The sequence below is a fragment of the Caretta caretta genome, chromosome 10 (assembly GCF_965140235.1).
Source record: "Caretta caretta isolate rCarCar2 chromosome 10, rCarCar1.hap1, whole genome shotgun sequence".
Taxonomy (NCBI): Eukaryota; Metazoa; Chordata; order Testudines; family Cheloniidae; genus Caretta; species Caretta caretta.
The window spans coordinates 60,059,248-60,081,729 of record NC_134215.1 but is presented as its reverse complement, the minus strand read 5'-3'; the positions used below and the strand labels follow the sequence as shown (position 1 = coordinate 60,081,729).

Genomic DNA, 22,482 nt, shown 5'->3' with positions numbered 1-22,482 from the left:
ATGGACGACTAGATTTGACTTTGACAAATAGGGAGGAACTGGTTGAGAATCTGAAAGTGGAAGGTAGCTTGGGTGAAAATAATCATGAATGATATAAAGTATCAGAGGGGTAGCTGTGTTAGTGTGGATCTGTAAAAGCGGCAAAGAGTCCTGTGGCACCTTATAGACAAAACAGATGTATCGGAGCATAAGCTTTTGTGGGTGAATACCCACTTCCTTGGATGCATGTAGTGAAAATTTCCAGAGGCAGGTATAAATATGCAAGCAAGAATCAGGCTAAGGATAACGAGGTTAGTTCAATCAGGAAGGATGAGGCCCTCTTCTAGCAGTTGAGGTGAATGATATAGTTTATGCTTCTAAGGAATGGTAGGAGAGAGAACAAAATAAAGACAATGGATTTCAAGAAGGCAGACTGTAGCAAACTCAAGGAGTTGGTAGGTAAGATCCCATGGGAAGCAAGTCTAAGGGGAAACAAACAATAGAAGACAGTTGTCAGTTTTTCAAAGAGACATTAAGGGCACAAGAGAAAACTATCCCACTGTATAGGAAAGATAGGAAGTATGGCAAGAGACCATCCTGGCTTAACCAGGAGTTCTTCAATGATCTAAAAATAAAAAAGTCCTACAAAAAGTGGAAACTATGTCAAATTATGAAGTATTAATATAAACAAACACCACATGTATATAGGGACAAAATTAGAAAGGCCAAGGCACAAATGAGATCAAACTAGCCAGAAACAGAGTAAAGAGAAAACATTCAACAAATACATTAGAAGCAAGACGAAGACCAAGGACAGGGTAGGCCCGTTACTTGGGGGCGAGGGGGGGGGGGGAAATAACAGAAAATGTGGAAATGACAGAGGTGCTTAATGACTTCTTTGTTTCAGCTTTCACCAAGAAGGTTGGTGGTGATTTGACGTCTAACAGTGAATGCTCGTGAAAATGAGGTAGGATCAGAAGAGGCTAAAATAGGGAAAGAACAAGTTAAAAATTACTTGGACAAATTAGATGTCTTCAAATCACCAGGGCCTGATGAAATGCATCCTTGAATACTCAAGGAGCTGACTGAGGAGATATCTGAGCCATTAACTATTATCTTTGAGAAATCATGGAAGACAGATTCCAGAAGACTGGAAAAGGGCAAATATAGTGCCCATCTATAAAAAGGGAAATAAGGACAACACAGAGAATTACAGACCACTCAGATTAACTTCTGCACCCGGAAAGATAATGGAGCAAATAATTAAGCAATCAGTTTACAAACATCTAGAAGATAATAAAGTGATAAGTAAAACGTCAGCATGGATTTATCAAGAACAAATCATGTCAAACCAACCTGATGGCTTTCTTTGACAGGGTAACAAGTCTTGTGGATAGAGGGGGAAGCAGTAAACATGGTATATCTTGACTTAAGTAAAGCTTTTGATATTGTCTCACATGACCTTCTCAAACAAACTAGGGAAATGCAACCTAGATGGAGCTACAATAAGGTGGGTGCAAAACCGTTCCCAGAGAGTAGTTCTCAGTGGTTCAGTGTCATGCTGGAAGGGCATAAAGAGTGGGGTTCCACAGGCATCAGTTCCGGGTCTGGTTCTGTTCAATATCTTCATCACTGATTTAGATAAAGGCATACAGAGTACACTTAAAGTTTGGGGATGATACCAAGCTGGGAGGAGTTGCAAGTGCTTTGGAAGATGGGATTAAAATTCAAAATGATCTGGACAAACTGGAGAAATGGTCTGAAGTAAATAGGATGAAATTCAATAAGGACAAATGCAAAGTACTCCATTTAGGAAGGAACAATCAGTTGCACACATACGAAATTGGAAATGACTGCCTAGAAAGGAGTACTGAGGCAAGATATCTGGGGGTCATAGTTAAATATGAGTCAACAGCGTAATGTTGTTGCAAAGAAAAAAGCGAACATCATTCTGGGCTGTATTAGCACGAGTGTTGTAAGCAAGACAAGTAGTAATTCTTCTGCTCTACTCTGCGCTGATTAGGCCTCAACTGGAGTATTGTGTCCAGTTCTGGGCGCCACATTTCAGGAAGGACGTGGACAAATTGGAGAAAGTCCAGAGAAGAGCAACAAAAATGATTAAAGGTCTAGAAAACATGACCTATGAGGGAAGATTGAAAAAAATGGGTCTGTTTAGTCTGGAGAAGGGAAGACAGACGGGAAATGATAACAGTTTTCAAGTACATAAAAGGTTGTTACAAGGAGGGAGAAAAATTGTTCTTCTTAAGCTCTGAGGATAGGACAAGAAGTAATGAGCTTAAATTGCAGCAAGGGAGGTTTAGGTTGGACATTAGGAAAAACTTAACAGTCAGGGTGGTTAAGCACTGGAATAAATTGCCTAGGGAGGCTGTGGAATCTCCATCATTGGAGATATTTAAGAGCAGGTTAGACAAACGCCTGTCAGGAATGGTCTAGATAATACTCAGTTCTGCCACGAGTGCAGGGGACTGGACTAGATAACCTCTCGACATCCCTTCCAGTTCTAGGATTCTACAAGCATGTTAGGATTTTGAAGACGCCAGGTTGCTAAGGTAATACTATTGGAGCCATAGCAAAATGTTCTTTACAGCATGAATATTTCACATAAAAGTTACAAACAGTTCAGAGCTGCAGGCTTCAAGAAGCTGGAACTGTGGATTAGCTAGAAACAGGCACATATGTGTTTCAGAGAGTGATGCGAAAGTGAGTGGTGATGCATTATTTAGCAGCTTCCCTCACAAGGTAGTTACCAGCTCTTCAGCTAGAATTAAGAGTTATTGGTGCTAGTTTTGGCAATGAGAAACTAATTCAGACTCCTTTTTACTCCTGAGGGGGGATTATGCGTGACTGCATGCCTGCAGAAAATGCCCCCACCCCTAAATTCCTGTACTTCCCTGCAGAAAATGGCAGGGAAGTAAAGGGTCCCAGAGCCCGAGCTCCAGCCCAAGTTGAAACATCCACACAGCAGTTAAATAGCTCCAAAGCCCAAGTCCTGCGAGCCAAAGGCAGCTGATATGAGTGAACCAGGGGTGTTTAATGGCAGCGGAGACACACCCTTATAGGCCACTACTAGACCAGAGGGAGAAACTAAAGAACAAGGAGTATAAGGTAAAGTGATAAAAAGACCACAAAAAACCCTGAAAACAACCGATAATTTAGGGGGGGGAAGCTTAGAAAAAGAGGAACACTGGTGAAAATACAATATAGGAGCTGGCTGTAGGAAGTCTGTGAAAAAAATCTACAAATAGTGTAATCTTTGTAATATAAAAAGGTTTTAATTCTTTTTAGCTAGAGTCACCATAATGACAAGATCTCAGCTTTTCTAAGTGAGCAGATCTTCAATTCTCCTTTAACGCTTTAGAGCGCACTATGAAACTTGCAGACATGTCACACATCTCAACATTTAGAATTTATTTCTAAGATATGCAAAATTGTTAATTATGTTCTTTAATACCTCCTGTTAAGTTAACATAGGGGATCCTATTTCACTATTTTTTAAACTATTAAGATAATGGCGTGGGCTAGGCTCACAGTTAAGTCAAAACATGTGAATATCTTTGATAAAACAAACTACATAAGATTTTTCACCTCACAGTGGTTTCTGCAGGTCTTCTCCCCACCAAAAGTCAAGCACTTAGAGCTGTGTATCTGATCATTTAAGACAAGCCAATTTAACTTTCTAGAGCTAATATTAATATGTTTAATTTCTGATAGTTATCTATTATATCTACTGGTAGTTTTTTTTAATCTGGCTTCCATATGAGGAGAGATTAATAAAACTGGGACTTTTCATCTTGGAAAAGAGACGACTAAGGGGGGATATGACAGAGGTCTATAAAATCATGGCTGGTGTACAGAAAGTGAATAAGGAAGTGTTATTTACTCCTTCTCAAAACACAAGAAGTAGGGGTCACCAAATTAAACTAATAGGCAGCAGGTTTAAAACAAATAAAAGGAAGTATTTCTTCACACAATGCACAGTCAACCTGTGAAACTCCTTGCCAGAGGACATTATGAAGACCAAGACCATAACAGGGTTCAAAAAAGAACTAGATAAATTCATGGAGGATAGCCATTGATGGACCTATTAGCCAGGTTTGGGCAGGAATGGCGTCCCCAGCCTCTGTTTGCCAAAATGAGTGACAGGGAATGGATCACTTGATTACCTGTTCTGTTCATTCCCTCTGCGGCACCTGGCACTGGCCACTGTCAGAAGACAGGATTCTGGGCTAGACGGACCTTTGGTCCGACCCAGTAGGGTCATTCTTATGTTCTTATGTTTTTGCCCCAAGTTGAAGCAGTTTATTGGGGAGCAGTCCATAACCTGTAATATACCTTTTCAGGGTCTGAATAGACTTCAGTCTCTAGTGCTGTTGACCCAGCACCTTACAAAAGTACTGAAACATTTCTGGAGGAGAAGGATGTTATAACAAGAACAACTCCAAGCAGGAGCAGACTACACCTGGTTTGAGCAGAGAGGAGACAAAAATGGCAGATGAAATGCAAAGAGGCTAATCAAGGTTTTACTAAGTTTAGCTAAAGGCCATGATACATTTAACATTAAAATGCACTAATTAGCTCAGTGACTTCCAATAAAAATGTGCCTCTCCCCCCACTTCAAAGTCAATGGGAGAGGAAATGGTAACTGGACTGTAGGGAATGTGACAGTGTCTGGAGAGCATAGGGGAGATACACGAGTGTATGCATCAACTGTGGCAAGATGAGGCTGCCCTCCCCTTAAGGGCTGACTTCCAGTTGTGGGGGGGACAGAACCAGGCTAGCTGATTGGCTCATGTCACCCCATCCCCCCACCCACCTAGTCAAATTCTCCCAGACTTTTCAAAAAAGTCTCCTGCTGGCTGACCCATCCTGCCTCCCCTTAATTTTAGTTTAGAACAGTGTTTTTAAGATGGTTTGAGCAACTGCCTGTTTTGTGACAGGGAAGGAATTTTTCTCCATTGAGGCCAAATTGGCAAAGATCTGGTAGACTTTTTTGTTCCTTGCAGCATCATGTAGGGACAGTCGGATTGAAAGCAATCAGACTTGAAAGTTTAAAATTAGCAAAGTTAAGACCATTTAGCTTATCACAAGTTGCGGCTGGTGTCCCCTGCAATTAAAGGCTAGAAGGGCCAGTTCCCAGAGGTAAATGAGACCTGGTATTCTGCTGGTGGAATGTGTGCCTTAAGAGCAGAAGAGACCTGAAGTCTTCCCAGCCTGAGGTTCCCTCTTGATAACCTTTCCCTTCCCCCACACAGTGGGGAGGGAGAAAGGATTCAGCAGTGAGTTGAGTCCTAGGAGTGGACCAAGGAGTGTCTACTTTGAGTTACTGGGTATATAGTGGTAGCCCTGAAACCTCACATGGGAACCAGTTAAATTCCAGGTATAAGTACAGCACGGACACATAGCACCCCTCGCCAGCATTAAATAAAGTCACGGCTTGCTGCTTATATCCATCACATGCATCTGTTTGCTTGCCTGTGTGTCTAGATCAATGTGAGTCTCCTAAGAGATAGGACTTCATGCTGAAGTCTGATGCTCCATGCAGCTTAAGTTTGACATAGTTGCTACAAGAACTTCAGATGCATTTCCCCCAAGTAAAACTCACTATGGAATACAGAGTTTTTTGGTTACCAGTACACTCTGGTTCAGAGGGGTTTGAGAGTTCAAATTGAAACTTCACACAAAACTAGTTGTACAAAAGCTTTCATGAGCTCTAACGTGCAAGTTTTAAGGTTTTTTGCTCTAGTAAGTGTTGCAAATTTCATTCACCAAACCTAGAACTCCAGCAAAATCAGTAAAGTAAAAAAAGGGAAGTATTAACATTATCCTCATATATTTTAAAATGTACCTTAAAATTTTTAATACAGAATTATACTCAATTACTGGGGATAGACTTCCCAGCTTAGTTAGCATATTCATACATTCAAAGTAAAAATGGTTCTGATCTAGGAGGAGTGGTTAAGCTTGTGACTGCCAGTGACAAACCATAATAGCAGAAACTGTAATGTAAGCAACTCCACCTGAAGGTCTGAAAGTAGACTTGTACTACTACTCCACCCTCCCTCCCAACAAAATTGGAAATATGCCTTTATAAGAGACCAGGTAACTTGTTCTATCCCTCTACCTATTTCCACCCCTTCAAAAAGCCTAATTCATGATATGAACAATTTAAATTAATTCAACACTTCTGCTACAGAATAATTTCCACCCGAACAAAAAGGCACATGAACTAAAATAAGTCAGCAAGTCAAGGCCATGCACCTTGATATTGCAATCAGGGCATTTAATCCTCTCCCCTCCCGCACATACATTGCACAACTTACTGCAAGGTTCCTGTGGCACATTTCAAATAAAGATTAATATAGAGACATGGTCCAGCCATTCTCCCACACTTTTCAACTGAAATAGCTTAAGGCCTGCTGTTACAGAAGTGAAGTTTCTTACTAAATTTTAAAAAGCAGACTTAACAAGCTGCTGATTATGGAAAGCAAGAAACCTGATACTATGTGGCTGAAGGCTAGTAGCTAGGCACAAGAAAAGAATGCATAGACCTTTCACTGCTTCAGACACTGGAGTCTCTAACCAAAGTACTGATTTAATTTCATGACTGCTCTGCGCAGATAGCTGACATTACTAAATGCTACTCCCATATCAGCTTGTTAAATTTGAACCCAGACTCAGCATATCAATATACTAAGCCAGACTAACTGGAGTCAAGAGAAATATTTTGGGAGTTGTTTTTAAATGAGTCACAATACCCCCACTATAATTAGATTTACTATATAATTAACAAACTATTACAGTAGAAATCTATTATATTTAAAAAAAGACTGCTATACCACTCGTATTACTGTTTACAGTTTGTCTTCTAACAGGTTGCTGAATTACTACAAAGTCAATTCAATCTGATCTTTTTGCTTATTTTGGTAAACTGTTTTACAGAACTGTTTGTAAAAGCTCGTTTTACACTAAAAGGTCAAGGGTCAATTGAGGAGAGAGAGGTCTCTGTGCATGTTGTCTTACACAAAGGACCTGAAACTCACTAACTGCTGCAGATCATATTCAGCATCCAGTTTTCAAAAGGCAGCCATCATTCTGTTTTGCATGCACAAATCCAGGTAATTTGCATGTACATGAAGAAGTGTTTTCACAACTGTGAGCACAATTTGAAAGACACTTCAGCCCCTTTGAAATTTGACTGTCCAGGATCATGTTTCTAGGTTTTAACCATGAAGCCTAATACACACTGCTAGAAAAAGGCCAAAACTCCCCCCCCAAAAAAACAAAAAAAAACCCCTACACATCAAATCCAAACCACACATTCTTCAGTAATAATCATACACTACTTGCTACACAGTGCTTCAAAGGTTGAAGCCACAATCATACAAGGGGTTAATCCATGAACATGTCTACCAAGAAACTCTATTACAAATTATTTTCTTTAGAAGACTGAAGTTTGCCTGGAGTTTTTACTCAAGCATTTATTTTCACAGGCTGGGTTTCTAATTTGAATGTGCAACAATTTAATTTGATTTACATTTTTAGACAAGTGACATTAACAGCACAACAGCTGTAAGTGGAAAACCATGAGAAGTGCACTTTTAAGCACTGTGATTAAACAGTTTTTCATCGTCTCAATGGAATTTCTGTAATAAGCAGGTTCAGACTACTTGGTTTTCTACATATTAGGGAATATTTCACAACCACAATACCACTGCAATTTAAGTAAGAGTTCCCTTACTGATTTAGGTTTCCAATACAATCTAGTACAGCCCTTTACCCCAAAAAGTACATACTCCAAAGAATACACACTGATAACTTATGATCCACTGTGATGATTTTTCTGTCAAAGTTTAAAATTCAGACCAATATTTTAAGAGTTTTTTTCCCCCATAAAAAGTTGTGGACAGTGATTTTAATAAAGAAAATAAACAAACCGCAAAGGACTGCAGGTGTGGGCCCTAGGCAGGCAATACTTTCACTGAAAGAGCTAAAATCTGCAGGATAGGACTTCAAGGTAATATTACAGCAACTCTCCAGATTGGTGTTAACTGCAGATCACTGGCAGCGCCCTTTTCATTTGTATCAGCAAAGTGGTAAAATAGTGGAAATGTCAATTCGCTAAGGCTAGTGTGTACTTAAAACTTTAGTAAAGTTTGTAAAAATGCCTAGTTGTTGCATTGTTACCCATTTTTATTCATAATTAAGAGCACCATGCAAGTCTGAAATTTTGCAAGAATTTCTGAATGACGTTCAAAAACAAAAGGATCATTTAAACAAGTTTATAAACCAACGTTTCTTGTGGCTTTGACTGTGGTTATTAACAAATATAAATTGCATCATCAGTTAATACAAGAGGGACAAATTTCTGAAGTTTAGTTCAAAAGGCGTTTTATTACTCAAAAAAGTTAAGACTACTAAACTCAAGAACTAATTTGAACAGCAATGTTGTTGGAAAAGATATTAAGTTACAGTGTAAAGCTTGGGCTGAACTAGTGGTTGGAGAAAAAAGGGGAGGAAACGCTTAAAATTCCTGTGGCTCAGGGTGTATACAGATCTAAATGGTATTTTAAGAGTTGCTCTGCTCAAATACTACTTATACTTAATTCTCTACACACAGCAAGTTTCTGCAAAAGCATTTAAAAAAACCATATATAAAGTAAATCAAAGATTATATAGTAACCTATTCATTCTTAGGTTTCAGAGTGGTAGCCGTGTTAGTCTGTATCAGCAAAAACAACGAGGAGTCCTTATTTGGACATAAGCTTTAAAATCTAGATATTTCAATAAAAAAATAATTCTGTTGTGGATTAATGTTATACAGTTGAAATTTTAGCTCAAATTTGATTTTAAGTCGAGGAGAACTTCAATATCTAGATTACTACATAATAAGGTAAACCATTTATCCTCATGCGAATTAAATAATCAGTTATGAGTCTGAATTAATATTTGAAGTTCAGGTGCTTGACTGAGAATTTTGACCAAAAAGGATACTAGACTCTAGAAAAGACCAAATGAGAATTCTCTCTCACCCAGTCCCCATTTAGAATACATAATTTATTCAGTACTGCAAAATGTTTCAATAAGTTAACATAACTAACATTTATAAATGGCGTGTATTTATGCTTCGATCATAGGCTATTGTTCTACTGCTTCAGATCCACTGGCAAAGAAAGATTTATAGTGTTAGTTTTTCCTTCAAGAAAAACTCACCTTGTGGGGCTTCCACAAAGTACTACTTGATTCCCTTTTGCAGATACTGGCATTTTTTGGAAAGCCACTAGTTTTTCCTTCATTTCCAGGTGTGAACTGTATGTGCAACTGGGATGTCTCTGCCTTCGGACACTTATATTTAAGACTGGATAAACAGCAAGAAACTTTTTGACAAGATCCTTCTAATGAAACACTTCTTTGCAGAATATGGTGGGTTGTCCTCATTTGTGTATTTGGTCTTTCTAATTCATTTACAAAAATCTGATACTCAGAATGGTTTGAGGGTAAACATGCAGATGTGCTACGTATCAGTTTTAAATTAGGGTACTTTGCATCAGAGTACAAATTTAATTCCTTTTCTGATAACTCTGGACTGTAGCAACCATTAACCGTTTCATCCCTTGATGCAGATTCTCTTTGTTGAGTGAAATGAACTGAAATACAAGAGAAGCTATCAGATGTTTTTTCACAGGTTGTCTTCTCAGCGCTACTTGCGGCCTGATTTTTGTCTTGTAATGAACTATTCAAGTAAAGTGGTCTAATGTCTCTAGTTTCACCAGGAGAGCAAATGGTTTTAGAGAGTCGAAGTCCATTGACTGCTGTTGAAAGGAACCCTTTAGAAGAAGTTGTTTGATCTTCATTTTTTGCCAGTTCAGTAGGAGAAATAATGAACTGATGTGATGTTTGATAAGGTCCCCTGCTTGGTAGAGGACCCAAGCATGTTGGAGAAGTTGGTGGGGTAGTGGAGGGACTCCTAGGAAAGATTACCAATGACGAAAAACGTCGTAGTGGAATTTTAGTTTTCCTCCTCATTGGCAATTTCACTTGTTCCAAACCATCTTGATCAAAAGTAATATTATTTTTACTTCTACATAAAGTTTCCTGAGATATATTGTTCCTATAGGAATTACATTTGTTTGCTCTGCTTCCATACGAAGTACTATATACAATACTACTACAGAAAGTATCATCACCAGTGGAAAGAGTGCAACTACTACTGTCACTAATTATACTGTTGCTGTATGAGTCTCCATCACTCGTGATACTTGTACACGATTCATAGTCACTGCCAGTGCTATTGAAGGATCCGCTGTTATTTGCTGCAATACCGCCAAGACTGCTATTGCACATGGCAGCATTGCTCAAATGGCTGCTACTGTTTAGCATGTTAGCTGTGTAATCAGTCATATTCCTGCTACAAGAGTTTCCTTCATTACCAACACTGAAGAAAGCGTCTTCACTAGCAACTACTGTATCAGATTGAAAACATTCACTGTACCTTCTAGACTGCAGAGAAATCTGCAGTGAGGTGCTCTTTTTGTTGCTCTTTTGCAATGAAGAAACAGCTGAATGCTGCTGTTGATTAATTATTTCCTGCATTACTGTTGGAAAGACAGCTTGCCTGGGAGTCAGCTTCATTTGTATAATATCAGGTGCAGAATTCTGTGAAGGTCTTTGGAAATACATATGAATGTTACTATCCAAACCATTTCCAGAGATTTCTGATAACGGATCAGTGTTGCTTCTTTGGGCTGCAAAATGCAATCTTAACCGCCGTGCCATTTGTTCTCATTTGCACACATGTTAGCAAGTAAGAACCATAAAGCTCCTTTTGCAGAAAGGCTAGAGGCAGCTGCACAGAGTTGAGATCCAGTTCAAACACATCACAAAAGTAAGATCCCATGAAAGATGCAGCCTTTGTCCCAACTTCAACAAGATATTAACTAGCGTATAATAAAAAGCACCTCCTTAAAAATAAGTCAGCCAATCCTTTAACTGCGGTTTCTGGACTCTCTGATTGTTTGTAGTCAGAATGCATCCACTTACAAAGCACTTGATTTCCAACAACCGTCAAGCTTAACTCAACTGCAGCACACAGACACACACTGCCAACCTTGTTTCAACATTACCTTCTGTAATTTGCATAAATGAATAAAACCCAAGAATATTCTAGCTCTTAGAGTTTAAAACAGCAATTCTTGCTGCAGCTACATTAGCTGAACCAATGTGTCTGTGCTTTCTGCAGCAGTGTATGACTACTAATATTTTTACCCACAGGTTTAGAATTACAGGAAGTTGGTAGGAATGAAGTCCCATATAACGGAGTATCAAATCTAGGATTGAATTTCCGAATAGTAACCCATGCGAGTAAACTGGTGAAGTCTGAAGTTATGCAAAAGCCAATGAACTAAGCCATTTCATACTCATAAAAGGTTAAAAAAATTAGGAGTTATTTTGGGAGTCCTAAGAAAGCTATTGGGCAATCACACTTAAATGATGACACTTAATATGAATTTGCATTCTGTGGAATCCTATAGTGCCATATTACTTTGGTTTTTCTTTTGAGTGAGATGTAACTGGATTAAATAAAGCAATAAAAATGTCTTATCACTCAAGGTTTCAGCCTAGCATAGAGGTTCTTTCCTAATAAGTATATTTTTGCCTTTTTCTGGTTAAAGGTGTGCTTTGTTAGACTTTTTGCACTTTTACAGCTGTTCACATTTTAAACTCAAGTGCTTAAATTGTTGGCCAGTAGTCTGTGTTCTGGACTAGTATCTGGTTATTTATGAATTATAGATGCAGAGTACTAAGTGTTCTACCGTGCTTTTGACATGCAATCTTCAGGTCTGTACAGGTACAAATTAAGGAAGTTTGAACGCAGTCTTTCTAGAGATGTACAGTATAGGTTGCATATTTAAAAATGACTGCATAATCTATGGAGTACAATTTACAGATGAAGACTACTCGAAAGCCACATTGTATAAGATATTGTATGCAGACTGTATAGTAATCTCATGCATTCAGTTAACTACAGTAACAAGAATATATTACAATTGCACCTCTTTTGTAAAGTGCTTTGACATCCATTGATGAAAAACACTATGAAAACACAATTAGACTAATCAAGGTAAAAATATACTGGCAACTTTTCCCAAAAATGTAAGACTAAAATGACAGAATTTCTCTGGGTGTTTGCCACATTGACAGAAAAGGCCCTTTGCTGGCACCTAGTGGGACTTTTGGAAAAAGGTAGTCTCTCTGTGAAGTGTCAATAGCAGTAAACATTTGGCTATGAATGACAGGTTTCAGAGTGGTAGCCGTGTTAGTCTGTATCAGCAAAAAGAACGAGTACTCGTGGCACCTTAGAGACTAACAAATTTATTTGGGCATAAGCTTTCGTGAGCTAAGTGGGTTTTAGCCCACGAAAGCTTATGCCCAAATAAATTTGTTGGTCTCTAAGGTGCCACAAGTACTCCTCGTTCTTTTGGCTATGAATGTACTTTTAGCTACAGAAACTATACTTCTTGCAATACAAAATGCGAACATACTAACATGGAATGAATTACTGCTGCCGGTAAAGCTCAAACAGCAGAGAACACTAGACCATTTATCCTTTCATAGGTCATACTGTTGGATAGTTTCTGCTCAATATTTACATGAACCTTGCTATATTTTTGATTAGCCTGCACTAAAACTAACAGTTTTACCTCCCCTCCAAATAATAGCCAGGACTAAGTTTACAGTACTTTTTGTTTGCAAGCAACAAGTTTCTTTTTTAATACTACTCCAGGGTTCATTTAACCTGGTTACCCAAATTTTGCGGTTAGAAATGCATCAACAACATAAAATAGCTTAGTCACAAAAAGACCAATAAGTAAAACAGTTCAGCTGTTTCACCAAGTATCACTAATCAAAGTTGGAGAAACAACTGTTGGAATCCAAAAAGAACCTTTTTGGTCACAAGTTCAGAAAGATACGTATAACCATTAAGCAATATATTTTCTTTGAGTTTCAAGTTTTGGTAGAAAAGAAAACATTGGTTCTAGTTAAAAAAACAAAACAAAGTGACTTTATAATTTTATAGCCTGACTTGATTTAGTCCAAAGGACAACAAAATTAAACATATCATGTTACCCAAGTTTTCAAGTACATAAAAGGTTGTCATAAGGACGAGGGAGATAAATCATTCTTGCTAACTTCTAAGGAGAGGACAAGAAGCAATGCACTTAAATTGCAGCAAGGGTGATTTAGGTTGGACATTAGGAAAAACTTCCTAACCATCAGGGTGGTTAAGCACTCGAATAAATTGCCTAGGGAGACTGTGGAATCTCTGTCACTGGAGATTTTTAAGAGCGGGTCAGACAAACACCTGTCAGGGATGGTCTAGATAATACTTTGTCCTGCCACAAGTGCAGGGGACTGGACTAGATGATCTCTCGAGGGCCCTTCCAGTCCTATGGATTGTTTTCTCCACCTCATCAACTTCAAAAGCTCACACTTTGCCCATCTTTATACCATGATTTTTAATTTCATACTGTTTCTGCTGCCTTCCCCCCCCCACATACTCATTAGGGTAAAATTCTCACAAGCGCTTAAGTGATTTAGACCCCTAACTATTAAAAATGGGATTACAGAAATTGTACCCCTAGTTAACAGCCAAATCCTAGTGCCTTTTGAGCACTCCTACTATAGTTTGAATGAAAGCTGAAGCACAGGGCCTGAAGTGTCATTCTGTGGGATTCATTTGCCAATCTGCTGAAACAGTTGATGCTCTTGATGGCCAATCTCCAAGAGGGTGGATAAAAAAAATTTTTAAAAACATTACAGAAATATGTAACTGAAATTAGCAAACATCAAATTTAGAGTTCTAAAAATAAATTTGTTTCAAGTTATAACTTGTTTTATAACCTCAAATTTAAGCCTTAAAATTTGCTAAAATTAATTAAAAAAATTCTGTGTCAATGATCTGAGTGTAAGGGTGCTTCTTTTTAAAATATATACAAAAATGGGGGAAAACCTCAACCTTTTGATATCAATTCAAGCTTTCAGTTTTGGTTGTGGAGAAAAGATTTTGCCATAATTATTTTTAGTTTCAGTTTATATAGTAGGTGCAGAGAGAATATTTCCCTTCATTTTAGTAGGTCATTCAAAGTTAAGAAACAGAGTTGAAAAAGGAAAGCTTGTTTTCTTCTGCCAATCTATGACTTAAAACCAGATGGGAGAGGATAAGCTCTACTACTTTTAAGAACTTGAAAGACACTTAATAAACAGACCCATTTTAAAAATGCTTTTTCTATACATTTTTAACTGAATTCCAGTTTTCATCGAACCATTGGTTGGCACAAATCCAGACTGAAAAGGCATCTAGTAAAGAAATATCATTTACCTTTTCAACAAAAATGTTTAAATTAAGAATTCGAATAAGTGTCTGTTAATGTTTATTTCATAAATAAATGTGTATAGACCTAGTGTATCCTGCTGGCTAGATTTAGTTAAAAGGCTATATTTGGTTTCATCAACATATTTAATCATCATACCAATGCATGGGAATTAACCTTCTAGGTAAGGTACAATTGCAAAATAAGTTTAAAAATCAATGTTTCCTTCTTGCTGATTTAAATTATGATTAAAATTGTGGTTTTAATCACTGATTTAAATCAATCCACGCTGGTCTCAGAGAAACCTTGATCTTTACTATGGGGATTTTAGTAGTGGTAAAACAAGTATTAGATCGTTTAAGAGAGTTACCATAACCAAACCACTCAAACTATAAAGGTAATCAATCACCTGAAAGACTAATCCATGAAAACATTTTGAACAAGCAGATATTATATCTAAGACACTGGATTCCAAAATTTGTAATACAGAAGAACTACAGAAAGTAGTGACTTCAAACAAGAAAAGATGTGTTGCAGTTCAAATACAAGACAGAACAAGGCTTTAAGCAAGCAAGCAGGCTGGTCTGCTGACGGCTGGTCTCCTGTCAGCTTTCCACCCTCTCTTTTATTCTCTCTCTCCCCCCGCGCATTACATACTCCAACAGATAAAAGGAATACACGGGCTTTGTTTAATATTCTTATTTACCAATATCTATCTATCGCATTCCTTGCTCTCGGGCCTTGAGCCCAGCCCTGGAAGGCTTCCCATGGTTCATGTCATCTGGGCGAGATTCCAAGGTTCATGCCCTTGAGAGGAGCCGTGTGTGCACTGCTCCTACACAACACTCTGGGTGTGCCCTGAATGTTGCCAAGTGCATGAACCTTGCATGAATGCTACAAAGATGAGCTGTCAGATTTAGCCATACATTTGACGTTTGTCAAAATTAATTTCTTTATGGAGCTGCCTTTTTAATACATGTCCATCTAAACTTGATTTCATGCTCATCTTCAAGAACAAATATTCTAATATATAATGACCTACCAAACGGTTTTCATCAAATACTTCAAAAAGAAGCCTGTGCTGCTGAGGATTAACCTAGGAAAGAGGAAGAGATTAACAGTTATTAGTCAGTCAAGGTATTTGGAAAGTTGCAGTATTTATTTTTGCTAAGCAAATATTCTAAAAGTTCAAATTAATTTAGAAATAATTAAGATTAGTATCAATGCTGACACAAATCTTGTGCACTTTATAGATTCACAGAATTTAAAACCAGAAGGGAGCCTTAGATCATGTAGTCTGACCTCCTGTATATTACAGGCCAAAATATTTCACTGTTATTCTTGTACTGAGCCCCAATAACTTGTGTTTCACTAAAGAATATCCTCCAGAAAGACTCCAGTCTTGATTTGATGACAAGGAATAGAGAATCCAACACTGCCCCTAGCAGTTTGTTCCAATGGTCATTATTCATCACTGTTAAAAATTGTGCCTAAATTTCTAATTTCATTTTGTCTGGCATCAGCCAGACATTGGTTTTTGATAGCGCTCTTTACTGAGTTTAAAGAAAATGATTGACAGTCCTACACAATTAAGTTCATTACAGAATATTTGAGACTGAACAGTCATTGTTCTAAAGAAATCTTTTGACAAGCTGTTACTGACAGCTACAAAGTTCTAAGTCAAAACAGAAAGAAGTGTTTGAGTGGAGATGTGACGCAACTCAGAAAGGCAGATGAATTCTTACAAGAATGGAACATATTTTACGCTTCACTTTATTCCATATACGGTTGCCTGCTTTCATCCACAGCAAAACAAATGCTGCAGGAACCAAGGTGGTCAAAGAACTTTAACATATTTGATGGAAGTGTCACAACTTTAAGTTTTTGAACAGAAAAAAAAGTGGCCTGCCACAACCTGGAGTACACTCATCCCGGTATCTGTTTAAACACCCTTGTACGAGGTAATATCCTTCCTAACTGTATAAATAACTTTGTATATCTGAAATATTTACAACAGTTATAGAAAACCTAGTATTTCTCTGGTTCTTTCTTAAAGATCTGCCTGCATAGAGCCGTATTTCAGATTATGAGCAAACCTTGGATATGCAGGCTTCGTACTTTCTAGACAGCAATGTTCATTAATGTATAATTTTCCCCTACACACTAATTGTCCAGATAAGATGCAAAGGTGTGCAATGAAACTATTTTCATCAGAAAATTTCCAAATCACTTCTGCTGTCAAGTAGTCCAAAACTTAAGGAGGTGAACCTGAGGAATCTTATTTTAATTTGATATTTGTTGGTGCTGTAACAAAGAAAAAGGAATCCTGATGCATGCATGCATGGGACCATCCAACAGCAGCGGAAAGAGGTGAATACAAGCATTAAAATAGTATTTGACTTCAATAGCCAAACCTCTGCCAAAATTTACCTGCCAGTTGGGTTTACTCTGTCACAAAAAGACTTTGGTTCTTGAGGGCAACAATGATCATCAAGCACATAATTTTACCAAAGTGGAAGAGTAGCTTTGTGCCCAGAACAGAACTGTGGTATTTGGAACTGTATGAGTAATCAGCCAAAGAAAGAATAGCCAATTGCTGTAGAGAGCAATTATATGAATTGAAAGATATTTGGATCGTGTTTCTAGACAGTGGATAAAAAATAATCTTGAGATACTCAAAGAGTGCTATCTAATCCATTCTCTCCCTTTCCTCTCTTTATTTCTCCTTATTCATTTAGGTCTTTACTTTATTACTGTGACTCCCATCTTCCTATCGTATTATGTGTATGTAGTATTGTCTGGTCTTGCAGCTTTAACAAGCTGCAAAATTGCAGAATTCTATTGGAAATCCTGCAGTTTGTGCAATTTTCGGAACATATACTGTCATTAAACCTTTTGTATTTTTCATTATCTGTGTCTTTATAAAAACTGACAAAAAAGATTGCAAGATGGCTTTCCTTAACCTGCTGTATCACATAGCAGCTAAATCCAGCAAATACTCCTCCATGAAGGTACAGTATGGCCATAAATCCAGGTAGCAGCGTTCTCTATGTAGATATTTAAAACATTCAGTAGAGGATGCCTTAGATGTGGTGCAACATGCTCATCTCCTTTTTGGTATCTGGATCCTTGCTAACCAACAACAGTGATGGAGAGTCAGATCCACTTTGACAGAAGTGAAATTAGCCCAAAAGTGGGTATTTTGTAGTGATTTTGTCCACGCTCAGCACAGTAACATCTGGTATTGTAACTGCATGCACCTTTTGATTGAACTGGCTACTGCGACATACTTTAGCAAAATGTCCAATCTTTTTGCAATGATTGCACTGAGCTACTTTTGCCGGACATCCTGTGTAGCTTGCAAGGTGTTGTGGAGATCCACAGCAAAAACATGCTTTTACTGTATTTTGAATTTGCTGATTCAGTGGTTTTTCATTAGTTTTCTTCTCGCAATTGTGTTTCTGCAGTGGTAGTGAACTTTTCTGCAAAGGAGTCACAGCCTGGACCGTGCCTCCTGTATCCTTGCTCATTATTTTGGCTTCAGCTGTAGCTGACTCAATCTGAGTAGCAATGGTTATTGCTTTTTCTAGCGTAAGTTGTGGTTACAGAAGTAAGCGCTCTCTTACAAGAAGTATGGTTGTTTTCTCAATGAGCTGGTCTCTGATCATTTCATCTGCCATATTCCCAAAGTCACAAATTACAATCAGACTCCTCAGGGAAGCAATATACTGCATTATAGTTTCCCCTGGTTTCTGCTCACACTGGCGAAATCTGTAGCGATTAGCTACTACATTTACTTTTGGGCAGAAATTAGCAACCCCTAGTGTAGCATATGAGGGTAACTGATTTTCGAAATGGTTTAGTCCCATGAGGTAAATAACCCAGCCTCCCTAGGTAGTGAATAAGGCTTGTGGTAAAATACCGTAGGTTAGAGGATTGATTTAATTAAAATTAGAAGCCACTATTGGGAGAAGTTTACATTGGGTCAAAAGATCTTCCTTATCTTATAAGGACACAGCATAGAGTGTGCCACTGTGGGTCATCCATTAGTTCGTCTAGATTGTAAACTCACCTAGTTGATTCACCACCAGGAATGCCCTCTTTTTCAAGATATGGAGCTATTACCAGAATTTCCTTGCACTGTCAGTTTGAAAAGCAGCATGTCCCAGGATGGAGACTGCTCTTGAATAGGAGGTAAAACATAAACCAAGCCTTTTAAGTACAAGGAAAGAATACAAGTGCCATGAACCAATGTACAACAGAAAAACAAAACTTTCAGCGGTAAGGGGGAGATCCAATAGTCCAGGACAAATGGAACAGAAGACTGGTGAAGATGAAATCCAGTCTTTCCCAGATGGAGAAGCAGTTTCACTTCAGAATAAGTTTCTAGCACACCATTAAATTAGGCTTGAATGAACACTGGGAGAGGATGAGTCATTACACTAACTAAAATCTATTTCCCCATGCTAATTTTCCCCACTCAGACCTTCTTGTCAACTGTTTGAAATGGGACATCCTGATTATCACAACAAAAAAGTTTTTCCTTCTGATAATAGCCCACCTCAATCGACTGGTTTTGTTAGAGTTGGTATGGCAACCCCCATTTTTTCATGTTCTGTGTGTGTGCATGTATATCTATTTATCTCTATCTTCCTACTGTATTTTCACTGCATGCATCTGATGAAGTGGGCTTTAGCCCATGAAAGCTTATGCTCAAATAAATTTGTTAGTCTCTAAGGTGTCACAAGTACTCCTCGTTCTTTCTTGCAGAAGATTCCTTGCTCTGGAAAAATTCAAAGAACTCTCTTGCAGAACAATAAAGAACACATTCATCCAGCAAGCATACAGCTGTCAGACTGGACCTCAAGTTGAGTGGTAGAACCGGACCTCAATTCTGAGGCAAAGAAATCCAGTAGGTTGGGCACAAGGGCTTGAAAATCCACTACTACATCCAGTAAATCAGTGTATTGGAACTGATGAGGCAAGGCTGGGGCTATGATCAAACCCTGGTTCCATCATGTCTCACTTTTTAACCAGAGGATAAAGGAGATGCACTCCTTTATGAATTGGCTCTTATCAGGCAGTCATCAAGGTAGGAAGGCCATTACTACTGCTAGACTTTTCTGTGAGCTCTCATGGTGCTGTAGAGTGCCCAAACTAGTTAGGTCATTCCCCCACACTGACTCAGAGATACTTTTGACTATCCAGGTGAAACAGTGCAGAAGTAACAATGAAACTATCATATTGGATCAGTAGTGCAGTCCATTTAATTTACTGCCCTGTCCCCAGCAGGAGCTAGTACCATGTATTTCAGAGAAAGGTGCAAGAAACCCTGTACTTGCCAGATAACTTGGGGGCAGGTTAAGTTTTCTTGTAACCCTTCCCCACGATCCAATAGTTAAAATTTGGCTTCTAAATCCTGGTGCTTCAGGGTATATCCCTGTCAAGACTATTACTATAAGACTGTATATTTGCAATACATTTAAGACCATTCTTTTTTAGAACTCCTGCAAGGCTCTTGACCTCTGATATTCTATGGAAATCAGTTCTACAGTCTAATTTTAGATTGTGAGAAAAACTGTATAGTTAGTTTTGAATCTCTCACCTTTCAACTTCATCGATGTACCCTTGTTCTTGTGTTACAGCAAAAAGTGACCAGAAGTTCCTAGTCTGCCTTTGTTATACCCATTCATTATTGCGTCTGCTTTTGGGTCCACACTTAATCATCTCTGCTCTGAGTTTTTCCATTTCTTTAATTCCTCTCAACTCCATCTAATTCTGCTATGTTTTTGAGATGCAGCAGTCAGAACTCATAGTATTCTAAGCGAGGGCATACTATTGATTTATAAGGTCATTATATTCTCTATCTTGTTCTTTATGCATCTTAACGTTCTATTTTCTTTGACTGCTGCTGCACATTGAACAAAGGTATTCACTGTTCTAGTCACAGTGATGCTCAGGTCTTTTTTCCTTAGGCAAACTGAATTTAGTATCCAGTAACACATACAAGTAATTTAAATTACTCCTTCCAATGTGCATTACTGTGCACGAAGGCACACAATTTCATTTGGCACCTTGCCTGATTGCATCTCTGAAAACTCCGCTCTTTAGTCTTGACTAACCTCAAGCAGATGTGTTATCTGAAAGTTATCACCCAACTGTGCTCCCCTTTTCCAAAACAGAAAATCCAGTCTTAAAATGGAGCCTTGTCGCACCACTGTTAACTTATTCCAATGGTATCCTGTCTTAACCAGTTACTGACCCTTGACTATTAATATACTTCTCACTCCATGACTACTTAGTTTCTTTAGTAATCTCTTGTAAGGGCCATCAAGAGGCATTTTGCAGGTCCAAATAAATGTCAATTGTTCTCCTTTATCCACTAGTTTGACGTATTAAACAATTCTAAAAAAAAGTTAGTGAGGTCCAGTTTTTCCTGTGTAGAAGCTGTGCTGGTTAGTCCTAGAAGATAATGATCTTGTATGCCTTCTATATTTTAATTATTTCTACTAATATACCATGTACATGAGTCCGCTTACTGGTCTCTTAACTCTCAAGATTATTCCAAGCACTTTATTTCAAAGATACACGTATTACAGTTGCAACCCTCCCATCCTCTAGTACAGTAGTCTGTTCTAACAAGGCTGCACATTTTTGCAAGCAGCTAATTCTTAAATTATTTCAGAAGTCTTGGAGATAGGTCACAAGGTCCAGGTGGCATGATGCTTATTATGTAATCAATTTGTTCCAGCACCTCTTCTTTTGACACATCAATCTCTAATAGTCCCTCAACAACTCTCCTGCTCTAGTAAAGACCTCACCTCAAAACAGTTTCTCAGCAACATCCTTATTTTCCTAGATTCTTACCTTTTGGTGGCCCAGTGGGTCCACCAGCTCCCTCAAAAGCCTCATTCTGAAATGCTTACAGAATCTCTTATTTGTATTTATATTTTTAGCTATTTACTCTGCAATATCTGCCTTGGATCTCTTAATTTCCTTCTTACGTACGGCCTCATGAAATGGTATCCTGAAGAGAGGATGGGGAAAGGCATGGCATGGAGCAAAAATGGATTGAGTATCCTTTTCTTACGGTCTACAGGACCTAATGACTTCCGTTTCGCTGCTTCCTCCCCACTCCCAATACTCAGCAAGCACATCTTTCTGCATTTTTCTCTAGAAACTTTACCAATATAACTCTGTACAAGTAACCACAAATTCAGTAGTTACATACTTTGTTTAAATGGCTCAGCTATCAAGCTTATATATCCATGTTTTTCCAGGTGTTACCATTGCTACCAGATCAATATAAAAAGACTGACTAATATGACTAAGCAACTCTTATCAATATTTTGCTTTGAATTATCTAATTTACTTTGAAATAGATGTATCTTTTTAAATCCTGAATTGGAGTCCAAGTTAGGAGGAGAGTTAAGCAGAAAATGTTAAGTTGTTGCCTGCCCTCTAGAGGCTGGTTTGGTGCACGTAAAAAGGATTAATAAGCCCTTTAAAAAAAAGTTAAAGGTTAGATCTAACCCCCACCAAAAGTAATGCAGCTGGAGAACTGCATAGTTAGGAAGAGCAGCCTATTCAGTGTTTCAGAATATTAAAATTTCTCCTTCAACTAAAAATCAGCGCTTAATAACCCACCTCAAACAGATACAGAACCAGTTAGTCTGTTTCTGATGTAGATATGAGCTTCCCCCCCCCATTCTGTAAATTTCTACCCCACCACAAAGAAAATTCGCTACAAGATGGTATTTTGCACTACAACACAGCAAGTTGTGTGAGTATGTGTTTTAGTAGTATTAAGTGCATATTAGTAGCAAATATCTTGCATATTACATTAAAGAAGGTAAAAATATGTAATCAAACTAATAAAGGCACTTACTCTAAACAAGAACTCTTCATTCCACTTTGGATTCAAGGTCTACAGATAAAGAGACAACATTTTGATTATACATAGTGTTCTGTACTATTGTCTTGCTTGAAGATCTGCATCTATGTCAGTTGATGTGACACTCTCTTAAGCATAAATACGTTTTTAATGTTGCTAGTTAAGATACAAACAGTCAGAGGATAAAAACCAGGCCTCATGCTCTCCTCCAGTGTAGTG

The 22,482-nt window shown here is 38.1% G+C and overlaps 1 protein-coding gene across 2 annotated transcripts in view; it reads right to left on the bottom strand.

The window, feature by feature from the left end:
* The window catches only part of NEDD4 (NEDD4 E3 ubiquitin protein ligase), a 127,697-nt gene that overhangs the window by 69,122 nt on the left and 36,093 nt on the right, over nucleotides 1–22,482 (bottom strand). Inside the window, exons 4-5 of one of the 2 annotated variants that reach the window (XM_048866771.2) lie at nucleotides 22,258–22,296; nucleotides 15,412–15,465 (exon numbers count right to left, since the gene is read on the bottom strand). In XM_048866771.2, coding sequence (XP_048722728.1) covers nucleotides 15,412–15,465; nucleotides 22,258–22,296 — 93 coding nt within the window. Of the gene's footprint in view, nucleotides 1–9,210; nucleotides 10,851–15,411; nucleotides 15,466–22,257; nucleotides 22,297–22,482 lie in introns of those variants that run through there. The other variant, XM_048866766.2, reaches the window with a different exon arrangement.